At 45.0% G+C, this 24,873-nt stretch overlaps 1 protein-coding gene across 2 annotated transcripts; it reads left to right on the forward strand.

Moving 5' to 3' along the window:
• The first annotated feature begins 2,008 nt into the window (after nucleotides 1-2,008).
• On the forward strand, nucleotides 2,009-23,627 carry LOC147881571 (plant cysteine oxidase 4-like). 2 transcript variants are annotated; one of them, XM_087369900.1, is made up of 6 exons: nucleotides 2,009-2,500; nucleotides 21,435-21,586; nucleotides 21,773-21,929; nucleotides 22,116-22,319; nucleotides 22,536-22,696; nucleotides 23,363-23,627. In XM_087369900.1, the coding sequence occupies exons 1-5, from the start codon at nucleotides 2,398-2,400 to the stop codon at nucleotides 22,652-22,654; spliced, it is 735 nt and encodes a 244-aa protein (XP_087226026.1). In that variant the 5' UTR covers nucleotides 2,009-2,397; the 3' UTR covers nucleotides 22,655-22,696; nucleotides 23,363-23,627. The 2 variants fall into 2 exon arrangements, with proteins under 2 accessions (XP_087226026.1, XP_087226025.1); XM_087369899.1 differs by lacking the exon at nucleotides 23,363-23,627 and having other exon boundaries at nucleotides 22,536-23,035.
• Nucleotides 23,628-24,873: the final 1,246 nt, after the last annotated feature.

Genomic DNA, 24,873 nt, shown 5'->3' on the forward strand with positions numbered 1-24,873 from the left:
CAAACTTGCACATAGCTCTCACTACATATATATAAATAGTTCCTTCATGTAGGTTGATTATTGGCATGGTCCATCATACACGTGCAATGCTCCTTTGCAATTAGTCGCAATCCAACAATCTTGTTCAACTAAGAGACTTGGCATCGATTACACAAATAGTGTTATGATGTTATTGTTTTGGTATCTGACCTTGTTAAGATGTGATATGAATTTGTTTTTTTCCCTTCGTGCTAGGATCTTAGGATAGGGAGTATCAAATACAAATTCTTTGTCAGAATCTAGAGTTTATGAGCACAAGAACCTAAGAACCACCCACTAGCTCCGTGTACAACACGAGATAAATTTTGGATGTAGGATCCAGGCATCATGGACCAAAAATATATGATTGCTCCTTTGCTTATGATGATTCCTCTCCATAGCAATGTGAACCATTGCTGCTTGCCCCTTCGCTTCCACCTTTGTTCTTGTAGAATTCTCCACATGCCTTTTATTCTTTGGTTGAAAAATATCCACCCTCCCCACATTCACAATATTTGGTTGAGCAATATCCACCCTCCCCACATTCATTGAGTCCATTATTTCATTGTATGCAATTCAAAGGAAGTTATAAAACATGAGGAGCCTAGTTTAATATGATTCTCGATCACTATATGTGTTCAAGATAATAAGTTAAAGAATGGTTGCTTGCATTGCCTTCTTGGATGATTGGTTGATCTTGATGTTGCAATAATGAATCCTATACAGTGTGCTTTGCAAGTGCAATTGTTTGCAACAAGAGTGGTGGTGACGATTTGCAGCTTGATTTTGTGCCTGAGCTCGTCACCACCAAGGACCTTGTTGGGTGTTGCAATGTTGAGGTGGCTTTGTATGGTGCTACATGGCCATGTCTTCCACCTTCTCCTTGTGCCCTTCCTTACTTGTTTGTGATGATTGCAAAAGCTCAATCAAAGACCTCTTTACATGCCTTCATGGATTTGAGAAGTGAGGTTATGAAGCCAAACATTATAACATGGAATGATATACTATGATAGCTCACCGCTTCGTGCTAATGGCATTGTTGTGAGAAAGATGAGTCGAAATGAAGATAACAACAAATTGAAATGAGAAAACACGAAAGATGAAAGCAAAGGTAGTTAACTTACAAGGATGCAAAGCTTGCCTCTAGTGATCAAAGGCCACAATAGTAGATCAACAAGAGAGGATGAAGGTAGAAAAGGTTATGAGAAAAAGCAAAGAGCGCTAGAGAGGACTCATGGTTTCACACACATTTCAATCTAAGAAACCTAGCTTTTTGGCCTGCTGTGGGTGCAGGTCTTAGTGAAGGCTTTGCACTAGAAACGAAAAAGGAGATTTGTGTATTTTTTCAAATTTTGGATAATTTACTTTGCATCATTCCTTCGGTGAGGTTGTTGAAAGCTGGCCAGCCTCTAGGTTAAGCAGCTGCAAGTAGCCAATATGATTTTGTGTTTAAGTAGGTACTGCACATAAGCGTAGCAAGGGCCTTGAAAAGATGAAGCCCAGTGTGGCAAAGAGGCATGGCCTATAACTACGAAAGCACAAAAGGGACGTTCAATAAGGTCCGAGGCATGCCATTCAAGTCTCCTCCATTCACTACTACAAGCGTAAGTGACAACAGAGCGCCATAAAGAAACGCCGCGTAATCCTTCAATAAAACCTCAACCTAACTGATGCATGCAAAGCCCAATCAAACATTTCCACGTGGGCAAGCATAAAAAATTGCCACGCAAGTGAGGCCAACGAATGAAAGTGGACAATGGTTTCCAAATGTAGAGCACCAAGGTAGTCCGGTTAAACCACCTAGGGTTTTATTTGGAGCGATATGACTTGACTCCAATCCGAAAATGAGGAGGATTAAAGTCGCCCACAGAAACCATGTCCCGCCGCCCACAGAAAACATGCTGCTTCTTCTTCTTCTTCTTCTTCATCTGAAACAGGGACAGTTTTGTCAGCTCCTGCTATTTCCCATCGCTGCCTCTGTCGCACTTCATCGTCCTACGGTTCGCTTCACCCTGTTTCTCGCAATCCCTCTTGCCTCCCTTGAAACATCAATTGTCTCCTGTGCCCTCATAATTGCTTTCATTGCGCTTCTCACCAAATTTTCTTTCAGATCCATTCACAGATCGATCTCATTCTCCGCCGTTTTTCTGTGCACTAGATTCAGAGCGCTTCTAAAGGGATCGATCAAGCTGCACCGCACATGGGCTTGACAGTTTTGAGCATGAATTCACCACCCGAGTTCTTTTAGTGACGCCCAAGATGAACAGCACTTCTCAAGGAACTCTCTTTTCTTCCTCCTTGTAAGACAACCTATGATCGATTCAAAAAATTAAGCTCAAGGCTTGGGGATGAGATATTCCCGCGTAATCGCTGAACGTCATGAACAAGGTGCAACAACTCTACGAGACCTGTGTGGAAACGTTCAGTCCTGTTGAAGCCCTTCCCTCACCAGAGGCGTTGCAGCATTTGCAATCTGTACTAGGTGACTACGTCTGGTTCATGCACTCTTTGCAATAACTGCTTGAATTACGTTCGTTTTATCATTCGTTTTTTTTCCGTTCGTCCGTTTGAACAATCCCCGTTCGTGAAACCGTACTTTATAACTCGAATTTATGCCCTCTACGGTATCTGTCTGTTATGTCCTGTAGCCATTTGGTTTGTTCAAATAGTCTAGCAGCTTGCCGTTACAAATTTTGTGAAAATCTATAAAGATTCTCAAAGTGGAAAGTTTGAAGTCTAGGCGTTACGCTTTCGTGTGAATTTGTGATGCTTTGATTTCACACTAATTTTTTTAACGTGCCTTACGGCAGAATTAGGCGCTTCCCCAACGGATTCTCTTCAATTCTTACGATTGGGGTTGCGTTGAACTAGGAGACAACTTGCCGTACAAGGGGACGTAGACAAGGTGAAAGTACCGACCGTGCAACCTTGTATGCGATGCCCTCGTACCAGCTAGCTAGACAAAGGTCTCAAAATCCCCTGGTCGGTGTGTGCATGCACTTGATCAAAGATAATCCTTTCTTTGCCCATTGTGTGAAAAATCTTGTTTTGAGGGACAGTAGAATCACATCTTTTGCACTTTGAAAGGCTAAGAAGTGGTTCCGGCTGGTTGGCGTTCTACTTGAAGAGATTGGTGACCGGTATGAAACGAAGTGTCGATGGAAAAATATCAATGACTTGCTCCTTCTCCATAGGTCGATGTAAAGCTGAAGAGTGAGATGAAAAGAGTTTATGTATCTTTCAATGCGGAATGCAAAACTGCCCTAAAAGGGCTCTCATAACCAGGGCCCCTGGCCCACAAAACTAGGGCTTTTGGCCCTCACTTCAAGGGTTGATGCCCTCTTATATATGCAGGGTCCAGCCCCCTTCTTCCCTGCCATTTTCTAGGCATGGTAGGCTGGCTGGAACCAGCCCTATACCTGGCCCACCAGGCTGCTGGTACCCCCCGCCATGTTGCACCTCTGCCAGACCCTTCTCCAGCGCTGTACAGTTCCGTACACCTTGCTGATGGCATCGCGCCCTTCATAGAGCCCTGCTGCAGTCAGTACGCCTGCTCTGCAATTCCGTCTTGCCAGGTCAGATCCAGGGCTTCATGCCCCTGCCATCTCTCCTGCACAAGGTCTTTTGTGCTGTCCACATGACAGCTCATGTGCTGCCCATAGGTCTACCTCCCCCATGCTCTCCTCATATGGGGGCTTATAGATGGGGAGGTGACCATTCCAACAATCAGCAACAACAGTCCGAGAGTCTCTTTAACCGCATGGCTCAACTCCAAGAGATGTGGGATGATCGTGAGTAGGCCGCTAGAGAGTGCGAGAGAGCAGCTCAGGTGGCAAAGGAATAACATGATCGCGAGGCTCAGGAAGCCAAGGAGCTCTGACGGCTCGAAGCCTAGGTAGCAAGGGAATGTTGAGATCAGGAATAGGCAGCTGGAGACCGCGAGGCTCAGGAGGAGAGAGATCAAAGAGTGTACCGCTCTAGAGGAGAAGGGAGAACGGGACTGGCAACTCCTCATTTCTCTACTCCGACCACATGGAGAAGAAGGAAGGGAGAGAATCCAGCAAGCCGTCAAAAATTCTGTTCTTGGGAAGCTTAACTTCATTTGGTACGACGGTAATCAAGAACCTGAAACCAGCCTTCGGAATCCCCAAAGGGCATGGCAGTGAACAGATAATAACCAGCAAATACTTAATTTCCAACCATTTATAACTTTCCACAGCAAACCAAAATAACTTAGAACACAACTGTTAGAAATCGACCAACAGAGGGTTCGCACAACGGAAGACTGATAGAATAGCCGGGGAGCTTACACAGTGTGTGTGGGGAGTGGAATCACAAACTTCTTAAACTTATGTGCATTAAATAAATGTGTAGACTCATCAATAGACAATAATCCAGCCAGATATAGAAGCTACCAAAACAATATATTTGCGTCCAAAACTATGGACACAACAAAAGAGAGAGAGATCTAAAGTCCCACCAGAGCGTGGTACTTTGATCATACCACAAGGTACTTCCACTATCTGCAGGATATCTGCCCGCGTGCTCCACCTTGAGCTTATGTGGACACAAGGTACTTCCACTATCTGCAGGATATCTGCCCGCGTGCTCCACCTTGAGCTTATGTGGACTCTCTGTCGTGATTGATCCTCTCTACCTTACTGCCTGTGTATCAGCCTATGTGGGCAGCACCTTGCTGAGCTAGGTGTGCAGCTCTCCAGCCTCTGTGTCCTCCTGGATGTAGGCTCATAGGTTGCTGGTTTGCTGCTCCTTCTGCTCCCTCAAGTGCTGCTCCTGAGAATGGTTTGTGAGGGCTGAATGGCCCCTTTATATAGGCCCAAAGCCCCCCTTGACATAGCCGACTGGCAGCCCCTTAGTGGCCGACCAGTCTGCTCCAAAAGATGTGCCCCCTGCCTTTAAGTGGGGGCCCGGCCCCGCCTTTCTTTGTGTGCCAGCCCCCTCCCACTCCCCTCTATGGATGGGGCTGTGGGATGGCCTATGTGGCCGACCAGCTTCCTGGCCCTGTATAAGGACAGGGTGCTGCCTACTGCAGCCCCTCCCTTCCCTGCAATTCTTGTGCTGCTGCCAGGCCATAGGACCTTCTTGCAGGTTGTATCCGTGCCCATGGATCCCGCTATGCTGCCGTACTGCTTGCGTCCCTGCGTGTAGACACTCATCATGTTTTGCGCCTCTGCTAGGCTCTTGTGCTGCCCTGCCACCTGCTGTAGGGCACATGGTGGTGGTTCAGTGTTTCAGGCTGACAAGCCCAATTATCGGGTATGCGTGCTAGTCAAACAGTTGGGTTTCAGCCTAGTTTACAGCCCATGGGACAGAATATGATGTATGCAAATGTTGGAGCAGCCCCAGGGATGCAAACAGGTATGCCTAATGCAGCAATAGGTAACCCTGCTTTGGGAAATATGCAAAATTTGGGTGCTAGTCTGAATAGTACAGCTTTTCCTAATGCTGGTAGTGTAGGGGATAGAGTGAGTGCTGCTGTCCCTTTTGCCCAGGCACCTGTTTATGACAATTTGGCACCTCAAGGGAAGTTGAAGGACTTCAAAGAGGCAGGTGCAGCCGTGAAATTTGAGACATTCAGTGGGGTGCATGACAAACTTGAGGCCTTGACCTTTTTGTAGAAGTTCGATGCAGCCTACACAGGAGGGAATTTCACAGAGTCATCCAAGGTATGTCGGGCTGCAAGTTTTAGATAAAGGGAATGTACTTCAGTGGTGGACCACTATGCTTATGCGAAACATTGCACCAAACACATGGGTAGGTTTCAAGATCTTGCTCTTGGTGTATCCACGTCCCACAAATCAGGCCATTACGTTCCCAGCTTGCTAAATTGATCATCGATATTGCAAGTTGGGACTTGCTAGGTTCCTAGCTGGTGGCAGATCAAGGAAATTGGCTTCTGGAAGGTGTGTGGACAGCTGGGGGAGCAAGAAAAACGAGATTCTGATATGAGATGGAGCTGAACCAGCCCTGGCTTAGTCCCCAATCCACTTGAGCCAAGAATAGCTGCCTTTGCTTGCCTTGCAAGTCACTGGATTTTTACCCCTCTCTAACCCTCAGATCCTTTGATAGCTCCAACTGCCCATCCACTAGCATCCACATGAATGTGAATAATGACATCCCAATCTGGCTGCGTGAGAATTGGGGCCTTCACGAGGCAATCCTTCAGATCATTGAAGGCTAGTTGTTGTGGGGCGGCCCAAACAAAAGATCGGTCTTGATGTAGGAGTTTTGTCACAGTGCAATAGCAATGTCGGCATAGAAACGAATGAACCTCTTGTAATATCCCACATGCCCTAAGAAAGACTTCACCTCTTTGGGTGTACGAGGAATAGGCAATGAGATGATCACGTCTAACTCATGCCCTCAATAGAAACAATATGACCAAGGAGAGCACCTCGGAGTGCGAGAAAGAAGCATTTGTCAGGGTTCAAGCACAAGCGCACTTCTGTACACTTATCAAATACGCATCTTAACTTGTGTAGATGCTCATTTTGTATGGTCGGATCGAGATGGGAGGTGTATTTACCATTGAAAATAGAGAAGTCATCTAGAAATACCTCAAGAAACTTGCCGATATTCTCTTGAAAGAGTTTGGTGACAAGTCGTTGAAATGTTGCGGGGGCATTACTACTCCATCTGCATGTGAGCTGGATCACCGCACCACTGAACCACTGTACACGTCCTCGCCATGTGCAATTGTTAATGCCTCTGACTGCTTATGTGCGGAGCTCTCGATGAGATCACCTTGGGCATGGTACTTCCGTGTGAACCTGCGGTTGACATGTGTCGATGCATGGTTGCCTTGGATATGGTACTTCTGGGTGAACCTGTGGTTGACACGTGTCGACGCATGAGTGACATGTGGTCAACGCCTGATGTCATGTGGTTGACATGTGTTGACACATGGTCGACATGTGGTCAACGCCTGACGACAGCGATTGCTTGGGGTGTCTCTATTGTAACAAGCTTGTCCATAAGATGTGATCGGGGCTCGTTTGTCAGCCGAAACATGCAGCTTACCTGCTTCCTCAAGGTCAATGTTTGGTAGTAGAATGGAATTGTCCCTGAAGTCAAGGAGTGGTACCTGATGGGCATCTGTCCTCACATTGAAGTCCCCAACCAGGAGGACTTCAGCGCGGCTCGAGAAGTCGACAATGGGCTGATAAAGAGCTTCATATGGTGATGTCTCAGCGTCCTCTCGGATATTTCAAGCAAAGTGGGAGGTCTCAGGAGGGAAGTAGCATACTGCAACGAACAAATCCTGGCTGTCCATGTGTGGGATCTAGATCCAAAGAAATTTGGAGTGTGTCTCTCTCTGCTCTATTGAGTGGTTTCCAAAAGGGTGGACCTGCAAAGGACTGCTACTCCTTTTGAATGTCACCTCGACACTGCGGAAATCAAGACAAATGTGTGCTCTCTGGCACCACACTGCCTCAGGGCATACAAAGCATCACCTGCCGGGCAAAAGCCCTATGATCTGCTCACCTGTAAACTGAGATTCAAACCCAGTAAAAGCATATGTCCTCTTGCAAAATCAAGGCATTACCTTCCCAGAACAAAATAACTGTGCAATCAACCACACACTGTGGTTCTCTTTTCCTCAAGCACGAGGTAAATGAAGGTACTTGCTGTACTTTCAAGAAAACACAGTTCTGTGAACTGAAAGATGATCCTGAATCAAGAGGAATGAAGAGTAGAGTGCTCTTTCTCCTCTCTTTCTTCCCCAAACAAAAAATGTACCTGTTGTACTTTCGTACTTGCTGTACCTGTGCAAAAGCCAGATCCAAGGAGAAAAGTATCCTCTGACACAGATCCCGAAAAAAAAAATGTACCTCCCTGCTGCAAAAATCGGAAGCAGCTCCCTGCTCAGTTGAAGGGCCTGTCAGCGTACAGTACGGTAGTCTGTACTGTACGGCACACGGCCGTCCGTACGGATGTACGGCCAACGTACGGATGCACGGTCGTACAGATGTACGGCGCGCGAAAGGAGCCTGCGTCTGCGCGATGCGCTGCCCCCTGCGAAGTGGCGCGCTGCTGCGCCGCCCTGCCCTGCGCGATGCGCCGCCGCCCTGTCTGCTCGATGCGCTGCCGCCCTGCCTGCTCGCAGCTGTAGCAGCTAGCAGCTGCTGTTGCAGTTGCTGGCGCTGTTCAGCGCCGCCTGGCCCTGCTGCAGATGCTAGGTTGAGGAGTTCGTTGAGGGGGTGGTTAGGCTAGGGTAGGGAGTGGAGTAGGGAGAGTAGGAGAGGTAGGCTCTGATACCAGTTGAAGGGCCCGAAGGGGGAAGAAGAGCAAGAGGGAGAGAGTGAGAAAGAGAGAGGACTCCAAATGTGCGGGTGTGAAGTGATAAGCCACACCACAAACTCATTAGTTTTATTAGGATTAGGTTTTATCCTATGACTGTCTTAAGACAGTCATAGATGTCTTAACTTTAATAAAGGGGTGACAATGTGCCTTTACCCCAACATATGCTTCAAGAAATAGACCCACACTTTGCGTGTGGCATCATCAATAAAAGTAATGAAATACTTTGCACCCCCTAGTGATAGCTGTGGCATCTCACACAAATCAGTGTGCACTAGATCAAGCGGCACTAGATCAAGCGGTGCTCTATTTTGGGGAGTTCTCCTCTTCTGAGGAGTCATAGAATGCTTGCCAAATATGCAATGATCACAAGTAGGCAAATCTGAAAATGAAAGAGACGGCAGATAACCCAAACGTGACAGTTCTTGCATTCCTTTAACGGACATGTGTCCCAACCGGCTATGCCACAATGAAACCTTCGGCAGCTCGGTTATGGCAACAACATGATTACCTACACTGGAAACATAAAGAGGGTACAAGGTATCACTCTTATATCCCTCAGCCACTACAACCGGGCCATCAGTAATCACCCATTTGGAATCCCCAAATGTGGTGTGGTAACCACTGTCATCCAACAAGCCAGTGCTAATCAGATTTTTCTTGATTTGCGGCACATGGCGAACACCATCAAGCATAAATATGCGTCCATCAGGGAATATTATCTGTATACTGCCAATCCCTGCAATTTGACATGCATAGTTGTTCCCAAGGTGAACAACTCCATGAGTACCTGTGTAGGAAGTAAACCACTCCCTATGAGGAGTAACATGAAAAGAAGCACCTGAATCCAAGAGCCAGGTGTGCATGTCATGGCCATCAATAACCAATGTATGTGCAATTACAGCAGAAGAGCATAAAACATCATGTCTGTCACTTTCACTGTCCTCTGCTGCAACATTCACTGCATCCAAGTCATCTGCCTTGGCCTTGCCTTTGCCTTTGCTTCCACTGCCTGCATCCTTTGTCTCAGCCTTCTTGGCTTTCTGATCCCGTATAAACTTGAAGCACTTAGACTTCACATGTCCCTTCTTGCCACAATAAAAGCATTCAATATCCTTTTTGCTACGGGACTGACTGCGGGATTTGGACTTGCCAGCAGATCTCCCCTTCTGCTGAGTCCTACCTCTTTCCTGTACTTGCAAAGCATTGGAAGACTTGCTGCCCATATTATTCTTCCTGCTCATCTCCTCCATAAGGAGAGAGCTCTCCACATCAGCATACATAAGAGTGACATTTGAATTAGACAGGGTGGTCTTGAAAGTGTCCCAACTCTTAGGGAGGGTACACAACAAGAAAGTAGCCTTGAACTCCTCATCAAGGTTCAATCCCTGTGCAATAAGCTGTGTAAAGATGGCATTGAACTCACTCAAGTGTGAGGTCATAGCTGTACCTTCCTTCATGCGAAGATCGACAAGCTTCTTCAACCAATAAACCTTACTGGCTGAACTCTTTTGGGCATACAACTCTTCTAGCCTCTGCCATAGGCCATAAGAGGTCTTTTCAGCCTGAACATTGAACACAAGAGAATCACTGAGAGTAAGCATGATAGCAGCCCTAGCGGACAAATCAAGCTCCTCCCACTCATCATCTGACATCCCAGATGGCTTGACACCCTTCACCCTTATGGGCTTAGAAATCTTCTTTAGCAGAAGTACATTCAAACACTGTTCTGCCCATAATGCATAATTGTGTGCCCCTTCCAATTTCTTTATGTTCAGAATTGAAGATTCACTTCCCCCTGATGCCATATCAGATAAGGAAAGTACCTGACTCCTTGTGAGTCAAAAAATGACTAAATAAAATTCTGATTTCTCAGAAAACCTGCTCTATCAAGAGCCAGGAGCACTCACAATAGTGCTGTTTTTACTGTCAAAAAATCTGCAGCAAAACAGAAAATTTTCCCTCCAGTCACTGTACCGTGCTCAAATAGGCATAAAACAGTAACTTCAGAATGCTGCAGCTGTTCCACAAGTGCTTTATCAGTGCATCATCATCTGACAAAGCACAAAACACTCACTGCTGTCCTGGACACTTCTCCCACCTCAGATGAGGTATTGCACTGATTTTATATGCATAAACCACTTGTCATACACTGTTTTGTCCACTGAAAAAAGGCTCCAAGCACCTCAGCCTGTCACAAACCTGCAACAAAGTATGGGACAAATCCCAAACAATCACCCTTCTGCCAAGGGGATAAAAGGCATCTGAAGTTCTCAAACAGTAACTTAAGTGCTCACAAGCAAAATCTGGGCAAAAGCCCCTTGATTTGACACCTGTACCAAGTGAAAAACACCTCAACACTGAGGTAGCATACAAAATACAGCGCTCTCCTGGCACTTTCACCTAAAAATGTAATGCATAAACGGCCCTGTGTACACAGTAACAACACAGATCCCAACGTACAAGCACTGAAGAGAAAATCTTTTGAGCACTATCAACGATGGACAGTTAGGGACCGAGTAAACTCGATGCGCCCTAGCCAAGCGTGGCTCAACTGAGATTTTTCAAAGTGTTGTACACAGAATGTGACCTGCAAGAAATGTCACTGAATACACTGCGGAAACACGACCAATGTGGGCACCCTGGCTCCACACTGCCTCAAGGCATACACTGCATAAACTTCCAGGCGAAAGCCCTTTGAAATTGTCACCCGAAAGTTGAGATTTGCACTCAACAAAAGCATAAAAGCCCTGTGCAAAATCAAGGCATCTGACCTCCCCGAAACAAAATAACTGTGCAACGGCCACACACTGTGGCAATAGTCACCTCAAGCACGAGGGACACGAGTGTACTTGCTGTACCTCAAACACACAGTTTTAGAACTGAACAAATTCCGGGAATGAAGAGCAGAGTGCTCTCTCCTAGTTGAGGGCTAGGAGGCCTAGTTGAGACCCAAGAAAACAGGGCGACTTTTCCTGCAGCAGCCCATCAGTATTGTCGAAGGCCTTAGGCTGTCCTGCCGCCACCTGCTTGGTTTCTTGGAGGTGCAGCAGTAGCCAGGGTACGGGGCAGGTGTGTGCTGCCAGGGGTGGGCTGGGAGGTGCAGATGGTGAGGCAAAGGCTGAAGGAACAGTGAGCTGTGGCTGGGGAGCAGAGCGGGGGGCTGGCGGAGCAGTAGGCTATGGCGAGGCGGTAGGCTATGGTGGAGCAGCAGGCTATAAGGGCAGAGCTGTAGGCTATAGTGAGGGAGGAGGGTCTGGCAAAATAACAGCAACAAAGCGTGGTGGGGGCAGCAGCGAGCAGCAAGGCGGGCAAGAGGTGAGCTGCAAGGTGCATCTAGGTGTGGCCATGGCGAGCAGTAGGCGCAGCAAGGGCTAGAGCTGACGGGAGTGGGATCGCGGCCGAAGCAGGGGTGGCGCCGACGGGAGCTGGTGGGAGTCCCATGGCAAGCAGCAGGTGCAGCTAGGCGGCTAGGCAGGGGCTGGGCAAAGGGGAGCAGGGTGAGGGAGCATGGCGGAGAGAGAGAGTTTAATAAACTCTACGAAAGACCGATGGGTCTATGAGACTAATAAAAACCTAATACAGAACAAGTAGAAGGGTGGCTACTAAGCGAGCATCATCACCCAAGCTGAGTGCTAAGTAGAAGTAGAAGTAAAGTAGAATTTATTATCGTCCTCGGGGGGCCAAAAATGACCCACGGGACCTAATCCTCAGTACAAAAAAAATCTCCTCCGATGTGGAGGGGTCAAGAGTTTTCAAGTTCTTGACGGTACAAAAAAAGACGAGTTTCCACAATAGTGAAGGTGTCTTGTCGCCAATCAGGCGTCAGTACATGCTCATGGAACCAATGAATCCCAAGGATCATGTCGCACCCCATCAAAGGAGTCAGAATAAAATCCCGCATAAACATGGCCTTCTGAACTGAAAAAGTTAAATGAATGGCCTTATGCGTGATGTGTGTGCGCAAGTCGGGCGTGAACCCGTCCATTGCAAGCTCGTGAAGCACCAAGGTGCACCCCACTGTCTTGGCAAGTTGAGGAGAGATGGCATCTTCTGAACTCCCCATATCGAACATGACAATAAACTGATGTCCATTAGCTGTGCGCTTGAATGAGCGCCTTCTTTTGATTTGAGAAGTTGCCCTCCTTCTTACCTTGAAAGACCACCGTAGGAATGGCGTTCAAAGCAGGGAAGACGATTCGTAGCTGAGGATGGAGGCGGGGATGAAAGAGCCAATAATTGGCGACGCACGAAGTAGGCGGTTCGCAACCTTCTCAGCAAGCCACTTCGGATAATCCTTCTTGCCATGCCCAACGATGGGGTGGCAATCAAAGCAACGATGTTCTTGGTAGTATCGCTTCTTCTCATCGGGCCATAGATAGCCTCCCGTTATACCGGCTTTAGCCTTCTCATCCGAAGTCATCTTTGGCTTGGACTCCTTTCGACCAAAAGCCTAGCCGTCTTTCTTTTGGAACTGGTTGTCCTTCTTTTGATCTTACCCGTTGTGTTGTTTGACAGCTGCAGGGGTTCAAAATCTTTCTGGACTTGCTTGGGCTTTCTCTCGTTCAGCATCATCTCCTGATTTTGTGCGAGAGTCAGCGCCCGATCGTAATCTAGCGGGTCGAAGTTTCGAATGATATAACGGATGTTGGTGTTCAATCCTCGAATGAATGGCTTCATCTTGGTGCTCTCAGACATGCCCAATTGCTGCGCCAGCGTGATGACCTTGTTACTGTATGTCAACATAGGCAAACCATTCCGGGGGAGACAAGAAAACTCATCCTCCAGGTAAAGCATATATTGGGGTGGGAGAAAACGGGCTTTGAGGTTGGTCACAAACGTTGCCCAAACGAAATTCGTCTTAAACATTGTTGGGTCAGTATGCTTACTAGCCCAATGTTGCCACCAGGTAACCGCCTCACTCGTAAGATGAGGGCTGCGAGGTGGACTTTGTCTTGCTAATCTTGAATCCACGCTAACGGAAAATGAGCTACGAATTGATGAATAAATTGCAAAATGGCTGAATGGTCACCCTTACCATCATACTTAACAAAATTTGGAGTGGACCGAGTGAGTGGTGTTACTTTTGTCGATGACGAAGCTGTGGTGGTGACTATTGCTGTGCTCAAACTTGCGTGCATAGTGGCTAACATCTGTTTGTGTTGTAGAAGCATCGCCTCTCACTCTAGCTTTTGTTGTCTCTCTGCTTGGGCGAGCTTTGCGCGTCGCAATGCCTCCTCATTCTTGCGCTCCTCACGCATCAACAAGACCAGTTTTTCAAAATCTGTGGTTCCTCTTTGTTCCAGCTGCTTTTCTGCTTCTTTTTCCTTTAGACGTTGTTTTGTTTGGTCCAGCTGTCTTTTGCTTTCTTCTAGCTGGGATGAGTGTTCTTTGAGTTGCTGTAGGAGGACCCACTTCTACTCTAGAAGGTTCGCCATCACTTCTTGAGCACTTGGTGGAAGCGGTTCTTGTTGGTAGTCTTTCTTCTCTTCATAGTCTTCAATGATGACTACCTTTCTTGACCCTTCCATGGCGCTTGTGGGTCCTTTCCGGATCTCAACACAACCATACACTCAAGTATAGACCGAAGCTCTGATACCAATATAACATGCAACGGTAATTTGATCGTGTAATTCACAACAAGACCTTCTTTAGACCTTTAGTGAGGAATTAGCGTTATACATCATAGAGAGAGAAAGGGGATGAGGGTAGAGTCGACAACCGATTGGGTCCCTGTACCCACCGAGGGCCCCCTATACTTGGAGAACTTGGAAATACAAAGAACACTCTTCGAGAGAGCACGGAAACGCGCTTCTGAAGAGCTCCCTGTGCATATGTATAGCAAACCCAAAGACCTGAGAGGCAACACCGACATTGAGACCTTGATGCTGTTCACACTGACGATGTAGGACACTTCTGCAAGGCAAGGGAGAGGCTTGTGCTGTCCACCGCAATGCAGGGTTACTGCGTGAGTGTGAGAGTGAAAACTAGGAGTGATAGATCCTATAAGAGAGCTGAGAGATGACTGGAATCTAGAGCTGAGAATAAGCTGTGTAAAACTGTAAAATATAACTGAAAAGAGCTGCTGAAACAGACCCCAAACCTTACTCCGTTTGCTGTCCCGACTCCCCGTCTGGTGCGCTGTGTGAACACCTCTCAGAGGGCTGAACTGATGCCAAAGGATGAGGCAAGTCAGAAGGCCACTGGGGGTGAGGGCCAGGCTGTTCAGAGGGGGCTGGAGAGGAGCTGTAGGAGGCTGAAGGAGTGGGGGAACTGAATGAGAAATGAGGGCCCTGCAGGCCCCCTATTTATATGGCTGGAAGGGCTGAGCCAACCAGCCCAAGATGGCCGACTTTTCAGTCAGTTTTCTTGGCTGGTTGGCTGGTCCCTTGGCCCCATAAATGGCAGCCTAGGGAGGGGTGCAGGGTAGCCTATAAAGGCAGCCCTTCCCCTGCCATTCCTTCATTTGTTCGAGCCTTGAGGGCTCTTGGACCTAAACCTAACTCTAATCCTAAGACGGAAACCGTACCCTACTGTCCTTTAGTGGGTACTAGTGAACAAGGACTGATCTGACCTAAGGCTGAGGGTGACTTACGTAGCTTGTGCCTGACTGTCCCTGGACAAGGGCCAAAGGGGTCACAACATATGACAAAAACTTTTATTAGGGAACTATTACACATTTGTCGATGTAGCCAATGTGTCACTTTGTACCCAAGTGCAGGGGTGCATGTGACAGTGTCGAAGCCCCTGAGGAATTCTACAAAGCAAGCATAGACTTTCCTCTAAAAAGAACCTCTAAAAAGACTCTTCGTAAAAATAAAAGAACCTCTAAAAAGAACCCTTTGATGTGGAGAACTCATATCAAGCCCTTTAACATTCCTCATTACCAACATAGTCATACACCTAACATCGTATGGAAACCTAAAGTTATGTTACGAGGTTGTCCTAGCTCTCCTGCAATCTCACATGTAGTTCGTGAGTTGCCTCCCTCACTTCCTCTTCCTTCAGTTCCTCCTCCTTTAGTTCCTTTAACTTCCTCAGTTCCAAGAGTTTTTGCTTCTCGAGACTATTAAAGAAGACTACTCTACCTAGATAGATTAATGTCACTAGGTCTTTTTTCAATAAAAGTTTTTGAAAAATATAATGTCAAAGTTCTTTTTAAACTTCAATACACCTTGGAAAACTTCTCTTTTGAGGATTTGAATCTAAATAAGCTCCATTATATACAACTCAAAACTTCGTTGGATCGCTTCTTAAAAGCGAAAGCTTCCTTTCAAAGCAAAGAAGTCTATCTAAATAAGGAACTCTTGATTTGCATTTTTACTTCTCCCTCACTTGACAAGATAGGCTTAAACTCCATTTTGAAGTCTCCTGAAGTAATGGATTCTCTCCCTCATTTTGTGAGAAGAATTTGGAAGCATCCAGTAGTAGCTTGGAAGTATGTAAAAACTTTAGGACAAAAGGCTTTCAACTATGGAGAGATAGGTAAAAGGCTTTCAGAGCATTCAAAATCTTCTATCCTTAAAGAACCTTGTTGTTGTAAAAGTAAGAGATTCCAAAGCTTTATTGATGTTGATTTAGGACATGTAGTCACAACTGATACCTCAATTTTGCTTTCTAGTAACCTAAGAGACCTTTTCATGAAAGGCACGAAATTTCGATTGTATTCTTTTAAAGAGTCTTACCTTTTAAAAGCTATCGATAAGGGAATCTCAAAGTTTGTTTTGCAATTAGAAGAATGTTTAGGAGTTAAAAATATCTTATCAGAATGGAAAGGGAAGATTTTGAAGAAAGTTGCTTTGAAACTAGAAGAAGTCCCTTCGGTTAATTGCTCAAAGAAAAGTAACCATCTTTCTAAAGAAGATGAAACTCTTCTTCGAAAATTCCATAGGAATTTTGTTATTTCTTATGTGGACAAATGTTCCAATAACTTTGTTTTTATTTGCAAAAAGTTTTACTTAGAATGTCTTTTGAGAGAAGTGAACTCGTCTGCCAAAACTTACGCCCCTGCCTTAGTTTCTCAAAAGGATTTGATCTCAAAACATCAGAGTTTTTGCAAGTCTTCTTATCTTTTCTTTGTGCTGCTTGGAATTTTCACAAAACTCCAAAAAAGCCAAGATTTATTGCAGCTGCTTGTGAGACTACTTTGACGGATGTCTCTAAATGGCTAAGCTACTGCTTCAAAGCCATTTTGCCTAGTGTCCATGAACTTTGGAGGGACTTATTAAAAGAGGCAGATGTCCCCTCGCACTCAAGCTGGATTTTAAATGACTCTGTAGGAGTCATTTCTGTTGTAAAATTTTTTAATTCCTCTCGAAGCATTCAGGAAAAAGAGTCTCCTATCCTCCTTCAAACCTATGATTTTACCACGCTTTATACAAAGATCGAGCTGGAAGACCTGAAGTTTAGAATTAAAAAGCTAGTGGCTGAAGTTTTCAAGCTGAGATTTGACAAAGATAGATGCAAAGTGCTAAAAGTTGAGAAAACAGCCTTATGCTTTGATTTTTTGTGGCTAAAAAATAAAGATCATGACATAGGTTCTAAAAAGAAAAGATACACAAAGGTAGTAAGTGTGGAAGATGTTTGCTCTTGGATAGATTTTCTTTTAGATAATCTTTACATCACAATAGGTGATTCTTTGTTTCAACAAGTTATAGGAACCCCCATGGGCACTAATTGTGCCGTCTTTTTAGCAAACTTTTATCTTTTCACTTATGAATTTGAGTTTATGCAACGTCTTATTTCTATCAATACCTGCCCTATCATTTTACATAAGCTTAGTCAAGTTAGGCGTTTTATAGATGATTTATTTGTACCAGATGTTGCTAACTTTCAAGACTTTATGTACAAAGACGCTAGAGCTTTTGGAGAAGGAATCTATCCTCGTGACTCTTGTGAACTGAACTGCACTTCAAGAGGGGATTCTTGTGTTTTCTTAGATCTTAGACTTTCTCAATCTACCATAGGATTAGAGGTTGATATATACGATAAACGTGGACAACGTGAATATAGTGGTTTACACATTATAAAAATGCCTCACATTGACTCAAACATTTTTGATTTGGCAAAATATGGAGTCATTTCTTCCCAATTCCATAGATATTCTCGCCTTCTTACAACTAAGGGTCTTTTATTACTCAATGTAGTAATTTGATCACTTTACTATAACTCAAGAGGTATAATCCAAGGAAAATAATGAAAGTTCGCACATTCTTAGATATGAAGTCTTTTATCTATGGTGTGATGTTGTCAGACGATTGAAGAATAGGTGGCCTTGCTTGATCGAATCAATCAGGTTATGTGAAACAAGGTCCAAATGTGTTGGTCTGTTAGGATGCCTAAGCAGCATACATTACTGCACTTCCACTTGGCACCTATTGTGATGGGCTTTCCGCCCTACCCCCCAATTAGTCTCCACAGTCAAGGATTTAGTTCATAATGAAATACGGACAGCAACACAAGAGGTCATTGTGGAGTTTGATGGGTAATCATTATTCAGTTGTATCTATTTTCCTCTTCGGAGGTCCACTACATTCTCTCCCTTTGATTCTCTCACTCACATCCACAGCATCACTTTGTGTATTGAGTGCATCATTTTGCAGTTGCAGTTAGTATTGAGCAGGAGAGAGAGTGAGGATAGTCTATCTCCTGCTACATTGGTATCAGAGCTTCAATTTTCTTTCCTGAGATAGGGAGGGTCAGTTTAGGGGCAGCTCTATTGTTTTATGGTCCAAACAAGATCTGGCAAGGACACCATGAGCACTAGTGAGCAGTCCAACAGCGGAGGGGATGAGAGTTAAGTGCCTCAACTGCCACCACCACCCCCATCATAGAACCTTGCAGACACTTCCATGTCTGCCATGACAGCCATGTTGTAGTCTATGATGCAGATGCAACAACAACAGTTTGAGGCTCTCTTCACTCGCATGACCTAGCTTTAGGAGATGCGGGAAGATCGTGAGCAGGCCGCCAGAGAGCGCGAAAGGCTAGCTCAGGAGGCAAAAGAAGAACACGATTGGGAGGCTCAGGAAGCGAAAGAAGAACGCAATCGGGAAGCTTGAGAAGCTGAAAGGGCAGCTCTGGAAGCAAAAGATGAACGTGATCGAAAGGTTGGGGAAGCCAAGGAAGAATGGGATCGGCATCTTCTCATTTCTCTACTCCGACCAGGGGGGGAGAAGAGGAGAGACTTCCACCTCTAGTCAAGCCTTCCTTTCCAGGGAAGCTCAACTTCACACGGTACGATGGCAATCAGGAACCCTTAGTGTTGACTTCGTGGCTCAATTAGTTTGAAAGCTATTTTTCAGTGATGCCTATGAAGGACGACGAGTGGTGCATCCTAGCATCCATGCACCTCACAGGCGCAGCGGTCACCTGGTGGCTCAAGTGGCAGAAGGACCACTATGATGCAGACAAGGAGACACCTCTTTACAATTGGATGAACTCGTGAAAGATCTTCGATCGTGGTTCCTGCCACCGCAGTACCTGGACAGGGTCGAGAGTCAGTGCAATGAACTACACCAGGGAGGCACCGAAACAGTGAATCATTATGCCTTGGAAGATAGTCAGAAGCTGAGCAATTTCTCCATGGGCTGCGTACAGACATCCAGTGTTATGTCAGAAGTTTCAGGCCACGGGATTACGATTGTGCATATGAGCTTGCTCAGAAAGGATTCAAGCAAGTCAATAGTAAGAAGTCCCAAGATTCCACGCCAGCTGACGGTGGGAATGGGCAGCAAAAGAAGAGCTGGATGGCGAAGGAAGACAACGGCTTTGGCGGGTACTTGGATATAGCGACACGAGGACTCTATGCAAAGGAAAATCGATGCTTCCATTGTCATGTGCCGGGCCATAATAAGAAAGATTGCTCGCATTACCAGAAGCTTCTAACATCAGGAGCCGCGTCAGGTGGTTTAACAGCAGCTTCAATAACCTCAGTAGTCATTGAGGAGCTTGATGAACAACAGACTACAGGGACAACCTCAGTAGTCACCCAGGAGCTTGAAGCTCAGCAGAAGGGGGAGCCTTGTCAGTTTCCCAATATGTTCCAGTTTTATGGACAGGTCGGTGGTCAGAAGGTCCTTATCTTGGCAGACTCAGGCAGTTCCGAGGACATCATCTCCACCGAAGCAGCTCAGAAGGCTCAGTTGCCTCTTACGCCAACGGAACCAATGACCTTGAATGGTGCATTTCCAAGGCAACACATAGAGAGCAACATGAAGGTAGCTTCAGCCACTCTGAAGATCTCAGGGTGGGTACATACTTGGCCACTCACGCTCGTACCTACTCAGGCAGCAGATGTCATCTTGGGAGCACGATGGTGGCACCCGTTCGAAGTCCAACCAGATTATCAGCACCAAGGCTTGGATGTCAAAATCCCAGGCGATGGGTCCAAGTTCATCTACAGGAGTAAGGGTGTTCCGCCTCGACCTTTGATATCAGTCATTCAAGGGGCTCGAGGCTGGCGCCAACAAGACTAGTATTACTGCAGGATACAGTGTTATAGCAGGATTTAGTATTACAGCAAGCAACAAGGTTACCCCAAGACTGGGATGCCTCTTTCAAAGTCCGTCCCTATCACCTATATGCACCGAGGAAAACCATAGGGAGCCTCATCCTGGAATATTAACCCATAGCAAATATCCATACCAGACGTTAGCACCAAATCCAGGCATTCAGTACCTGTAGATCAGGATTGAGGAGTTCAGCAACCATTTTCGGATTCATGAACTAGGCAGGATTTATCATCCAGGTATACCACGGACAGTCACCTCCATTAGCACGATGGGAAGCCCCTTTCATACCCTAGTTCAAGTTTCAGCAGAAGGGGATGTCACGTGCTAGCTAGTGCCAGCGCAAGCAGCCAGGTCAATGGCCATGCAGGCGTCCATACAGCCATTCAGGCAGCACTGTGCAATCAGCAATCAGCACATAGTCAACGCCACGTCATCGCAGGACAAAAAACATAGAATTGACTTTTTGGTCAAAAGTGAATGCGTTTACTTTTTGGTCACCATTGATTTTTTTGACCGACATGGTCAATGGTTGGAGTTGACCAGCCGACCAAGGTCAACGGTCGGCGTTGACCAAGTTGGTCAAGTTGACCTAACAGCTATAAAGGGCAGCCTTTGGCCCTCATTCTTCATCCACTCCTTAGGCCTTCAAGCCTGTCAGGCCTACCCTGCAACAGACCAGTAGGTTAGCCTCAGCCTCTTCAGGGATCTAGTGAGGATTCACCTCCTCTAGGTAGTCTAGTCTTCCAGTTTTGAAGTGAGGGTTTCAGCCCCTTCATACAATTGTATTCAGCCCTTTGGGCATTCATTATTCAGTTGTATCTATTTTCCTCTTTGGAGGTCCACTACATTCTCTCCCTCTGATTCTCTCACTCACATCCATAGCATCACTTTGTGTATTAAGTGCATCATTTTGCAGTTGCAGCTAGTATTGAGTAGGTGAGAGAATGAGGATAGTCTATCTCCCGCTATAGAGAGAGAGAGAGAGAGAGAGAGAGAGAGAGAGAGAGAGAAAGAAAGTTTATTAAAGTTTTCGGGAGACCGTGAAGGTCTATGAGACTAAAGATAACTGATACAATGAGAGAGAGAGAGAGAGAGAGAGAGAGAGAGAAGGGGGGAGAGTCTGTTATAGTTTGCAAGAGACTGAAGGTCTGTGAGACGGGAAAAAACCCGGATACAATAGGAAAAACTTAAGCGTGGAGCCACTAAAGCGGCCATGCACTCCCAAACCTACTTACATCAGTTATACTTTGAGAGTCTTTTTGAATAACTCAGTGGCCTGCTGCTTGAGTTGGGATCTGGTTATCCATACTTTCTTTACCTTCAATTTGTTGAATTGTCTGAGAATATGATCTTTGCTAGCTCTTGTTGCAAGAGTAAGTACTCCATGAGCACCATCTGAATGGATTATAAGCAAGTCGTTCTCTGGCCACTCAATGCTTGTTGCTGCTGCAGGAGATATATATACTATTGTTTCTAATATTTAACACACATATTCTTCATACAATATATAGGGCATGCTTTTAAATTGGACATCACATGTTTTTAGATCTGTCATATTTAAAGAGATTGTCGTTGCTGCAGACACCATCCAGCCTATTGATGTTGGGTTGGAGGAGGCAGCAAGTGCACAGCATGATTGGAGCTCTATTATGAATGGGAATCGAAGTTTAACTGATCCTTCTCGGATAGCTCCAATTACATATCTACACATACATGAGTGCGAACACTTTCAAGTAAGGTTTCACTTTTGCATATAGTGGCTGGCCATATTTTGTGGAAGGGTAACTTATAATAGTTTTCCATGATGCCCCGATCCAAACCTTTTTTCATGCAGATGTCAAACCTCGGTACTTCCAGTCTATTCTCAAGATCAATGAATCTGTGGTCTGACAAAGACATTCTTTTTTCTTGTGATTCAGATTGGGATCTTTTGCTTGTCACCTTCTGCTGTTATACCTTTGCATAACCATCCTAGCATGATAGTCTTGAGCAAACTCATCTATGGGTCCATGCAAGTCCGAGCATATGACTGGTTAGATCCCCTAAACAATTCGAGTGATGTAGATTTCTCACAAGGTAAGACTTTCTTCATGGCCTTCCAGGTTATACGAAAACGTTTCTTACATGTTATAGAGATATTCCGTGTTGCCATCATGCACCTATATTCTTATAATTGTTCGGTAAAGTTGCTAGTTTCTGTGGCAAAGTCCAGTGTTTTTACATGGTGTTTAATTGGATTTTTTTTTGTCTTTGAACACACAGCAAGGCCAGCGAGGCTGGCAGTGGATGAAGTGCTCTCTGCTCCTTGCACACCTTCTATACTCTACCCAACTTTCGGTGGAAACATTCACACATTCACAGCGGTTACTCCTTGTGCTGTGCTCGATGTTCTTGCCCCACCTTATTCAACTGAAGCTGGACGTCTCTGTACATATTTTCGTGAGGTTTCAGAAATTGAAGTCTCTGGTGAGTAGTTGGGAGTGCTGTTTCTGGAATACATTATTTTCTGCTAAGTTTCTGTTGGGAACATGAATTATAAGACAATTTCCATTCTATTCTGAAAACTCTTTTGAGAGATTTAGAATGGTTCCTAATTTATAAGATCCCATGAACTTAAGGATAGTGAGTAGGAACAGGCTGGGGACTCGTTTTAATGTATGCTACCGTGTCTATGGCAAGCAGAGGTGGGGCATACAGATCATGATGCAGTATGGCTGGAGGAATTTCAGCCTCCTGATGATTTTTCTGTACCAAGGGGATTTTATAAGGGTCCAACTGTCGTTTCCAAGCCAGTGTTATAGGTTTCATCCAAGTTGTAACCTTGCATGGAATCTCTTTTTCAGGTGGGTGTTTATGTACTCATACCTTGGTAGTCAACCTTTCTTAGTACACTTGTTGGGTCATTGTTATTTAATGAAAGGGATCGAAGTAGGATATCTGCACCCTGCAGGTTATCATATTTTTTTGGTTCATCTAGCTGTTTTCTTTGATCTTAGCAATATTATTAGTCATCACACCTACATAGACTGATACTTCGGTCACGCCACGTTCATGAGGATTAGCTCTTCGCATGTTCTCACCGAGGACATGTTGTCAAATTTATGTATCTTGGAGAATTCCAGTGTGCAGCTTTATGTTTGTACTGATGAGATCATAAGCATGGAAGAGTGTACTCTGCAAGTTGTTGGTTTTTAGAATTGTGTTGTAAATCTTCCCTCCCTGTGAAAACCCCTCTCCCCCCCCCCCTCTCTCCCTCTCTCTCTCAAGCGCGCACGCACACATTGACTAAGTATCGTAGGCCTTTTTGCCTGGAAATTCTGATTGGATGCGGTTATTGATGAATTCAGTTTGACGAGGTTATCGTACTTATATCAAGGAACTTGCAGATAAGATTCAGGCTTTTCAGATGTAGTTGCAAAGTTCAGAACTAATCAAAGGATTGGTCATTCATGCTCAGGTCTTGTTATTATTATTATCGTGAATGCAACTCTATTTCATTTCTTCTGCAGGTTTCATGGCTTTTCAAGCTGGGGTTTTTATTACCGTTTACATAAGCAGACTGTTTATATGACCAAATGTGCAGGGAAAGAAAAGAAAGCTTTCCACACAATGGTTGACTGATATGAATTGATGATTGCAACTTTTCTACTGTATACAAAAGATTATCCATTGATAAGCATGTAAAATCCAAGTATGGCTACTCAGGCTTTTAACGTAGGACCTGAGCTAGTTCATGTTCAATCCGGCAAAGCTCAAGATTATCAGTGTCTCACTTACAATCTTCCATGTATTTTTGAATAAGCGTAATATGTGTTATTCAAACTTATATTTTGATTCAAAATAATGCTTACTTTGATGACTTGTCATGAACATGGTAATTTGTGCAGGTTCATAATTAGCTTAAGATATCTTAAAGTGACTTCGACATAAAGCCTATCATTCAATTTAAGAATCTTTGGATTTAATAAGAACCAACGTTTTTAACGTTGAATTGAAGATAACACGGTGAAACTTAAGTTCCGATTGGAATCTGACGGAGTGCTGGTTTTGGAGACTATGTATTTTGGAGTTGAATAAACTGGTTGTCAAGGTTCTTGGTGTGAGATACAAGAGGACTAGATATCCCTAGGGCTTCCTACATGCATGTTAGTGCCCTTTTTGTTTATAGTGGTCAAATTCCTAGGGGTAGTTTGTGACCAATGCATTGACAGATAGGTAAAGTGCACGAGTGGAGGATTCTTGGCAACGTGCCAAGTGTAGGGGGGTCTCTGGTTAAGGGGATGCTTTCAAGATTGTGTGTAGGGGTCGCGTAGGATTCAGAGGTGACTTGCTCTTATAGACCCTTGTAAGTCTTAGCATTGATGATTGTATAGGTTGCTTTATGGTGGTGGGGATTATACTTCTACAACAGTTTGGTTTCGTAGCCAAAGGTTGGGTATTCGCATAGCATGTTAGCAATAGCTTTTTCATCTTCCTTTTAGGCTCCTCTTGGTTTGTGTCCTTTGTAGTGGTTTGTAGATTTAAATGCAAACACAAGCAACTATAGGACTTGCCACCGATTTTTTGACATTTGTGGTTGGTGGTTGACAAAGATACAACCGTAGATTGGTGTGTTACAAGTTGGCCATATGATGGGCAAATCTTTATATAGCAATTTGAATGTAGCATATGGCATTTTGAATACAGCACATGGTAAATAGCTCTTTGCAATTTGCACATAGGAGTTTTTGTTTAGCAGATATCATTTTGCATATATTTAATAGCAATTTGAATTTGGGATATAGCACTTTGTATATATTTGATAGCAATTTGAATTTGGGATATAGCACTTTTAATTTAGCACATATTACTTTCAACTTGCACTTAGCACAAAGCAATTTCAATTTAGCACTTAGCAATTTGAATTCTGCACATAGCACTTTGCATTTTGCACATGGTACTTCACATTCAGTAGAGATAACCACACATGTAGTGTGGGGGGAGAGTTGGCACACTTCCTCTCCAAAAATTATAAGGAACG

This window comes from Dipteris shenzhenensis, chromosome 31 (assembly GCF_047967505.1).
Source record: "Dipteris shenzhenensis isolate YYH24624 ecotype China chromosome 31, Dip_SZ_1.0, whole genome shotgun sequence".
Taxonomy (NCBI): domain Eukaryota; kingdom Viridiplantae; phylum Streptophyta; class Polypodiopsida; order Gleicheniales; family Dipteridaceae; genus Dipteris; species Dipteris shenzhenensis.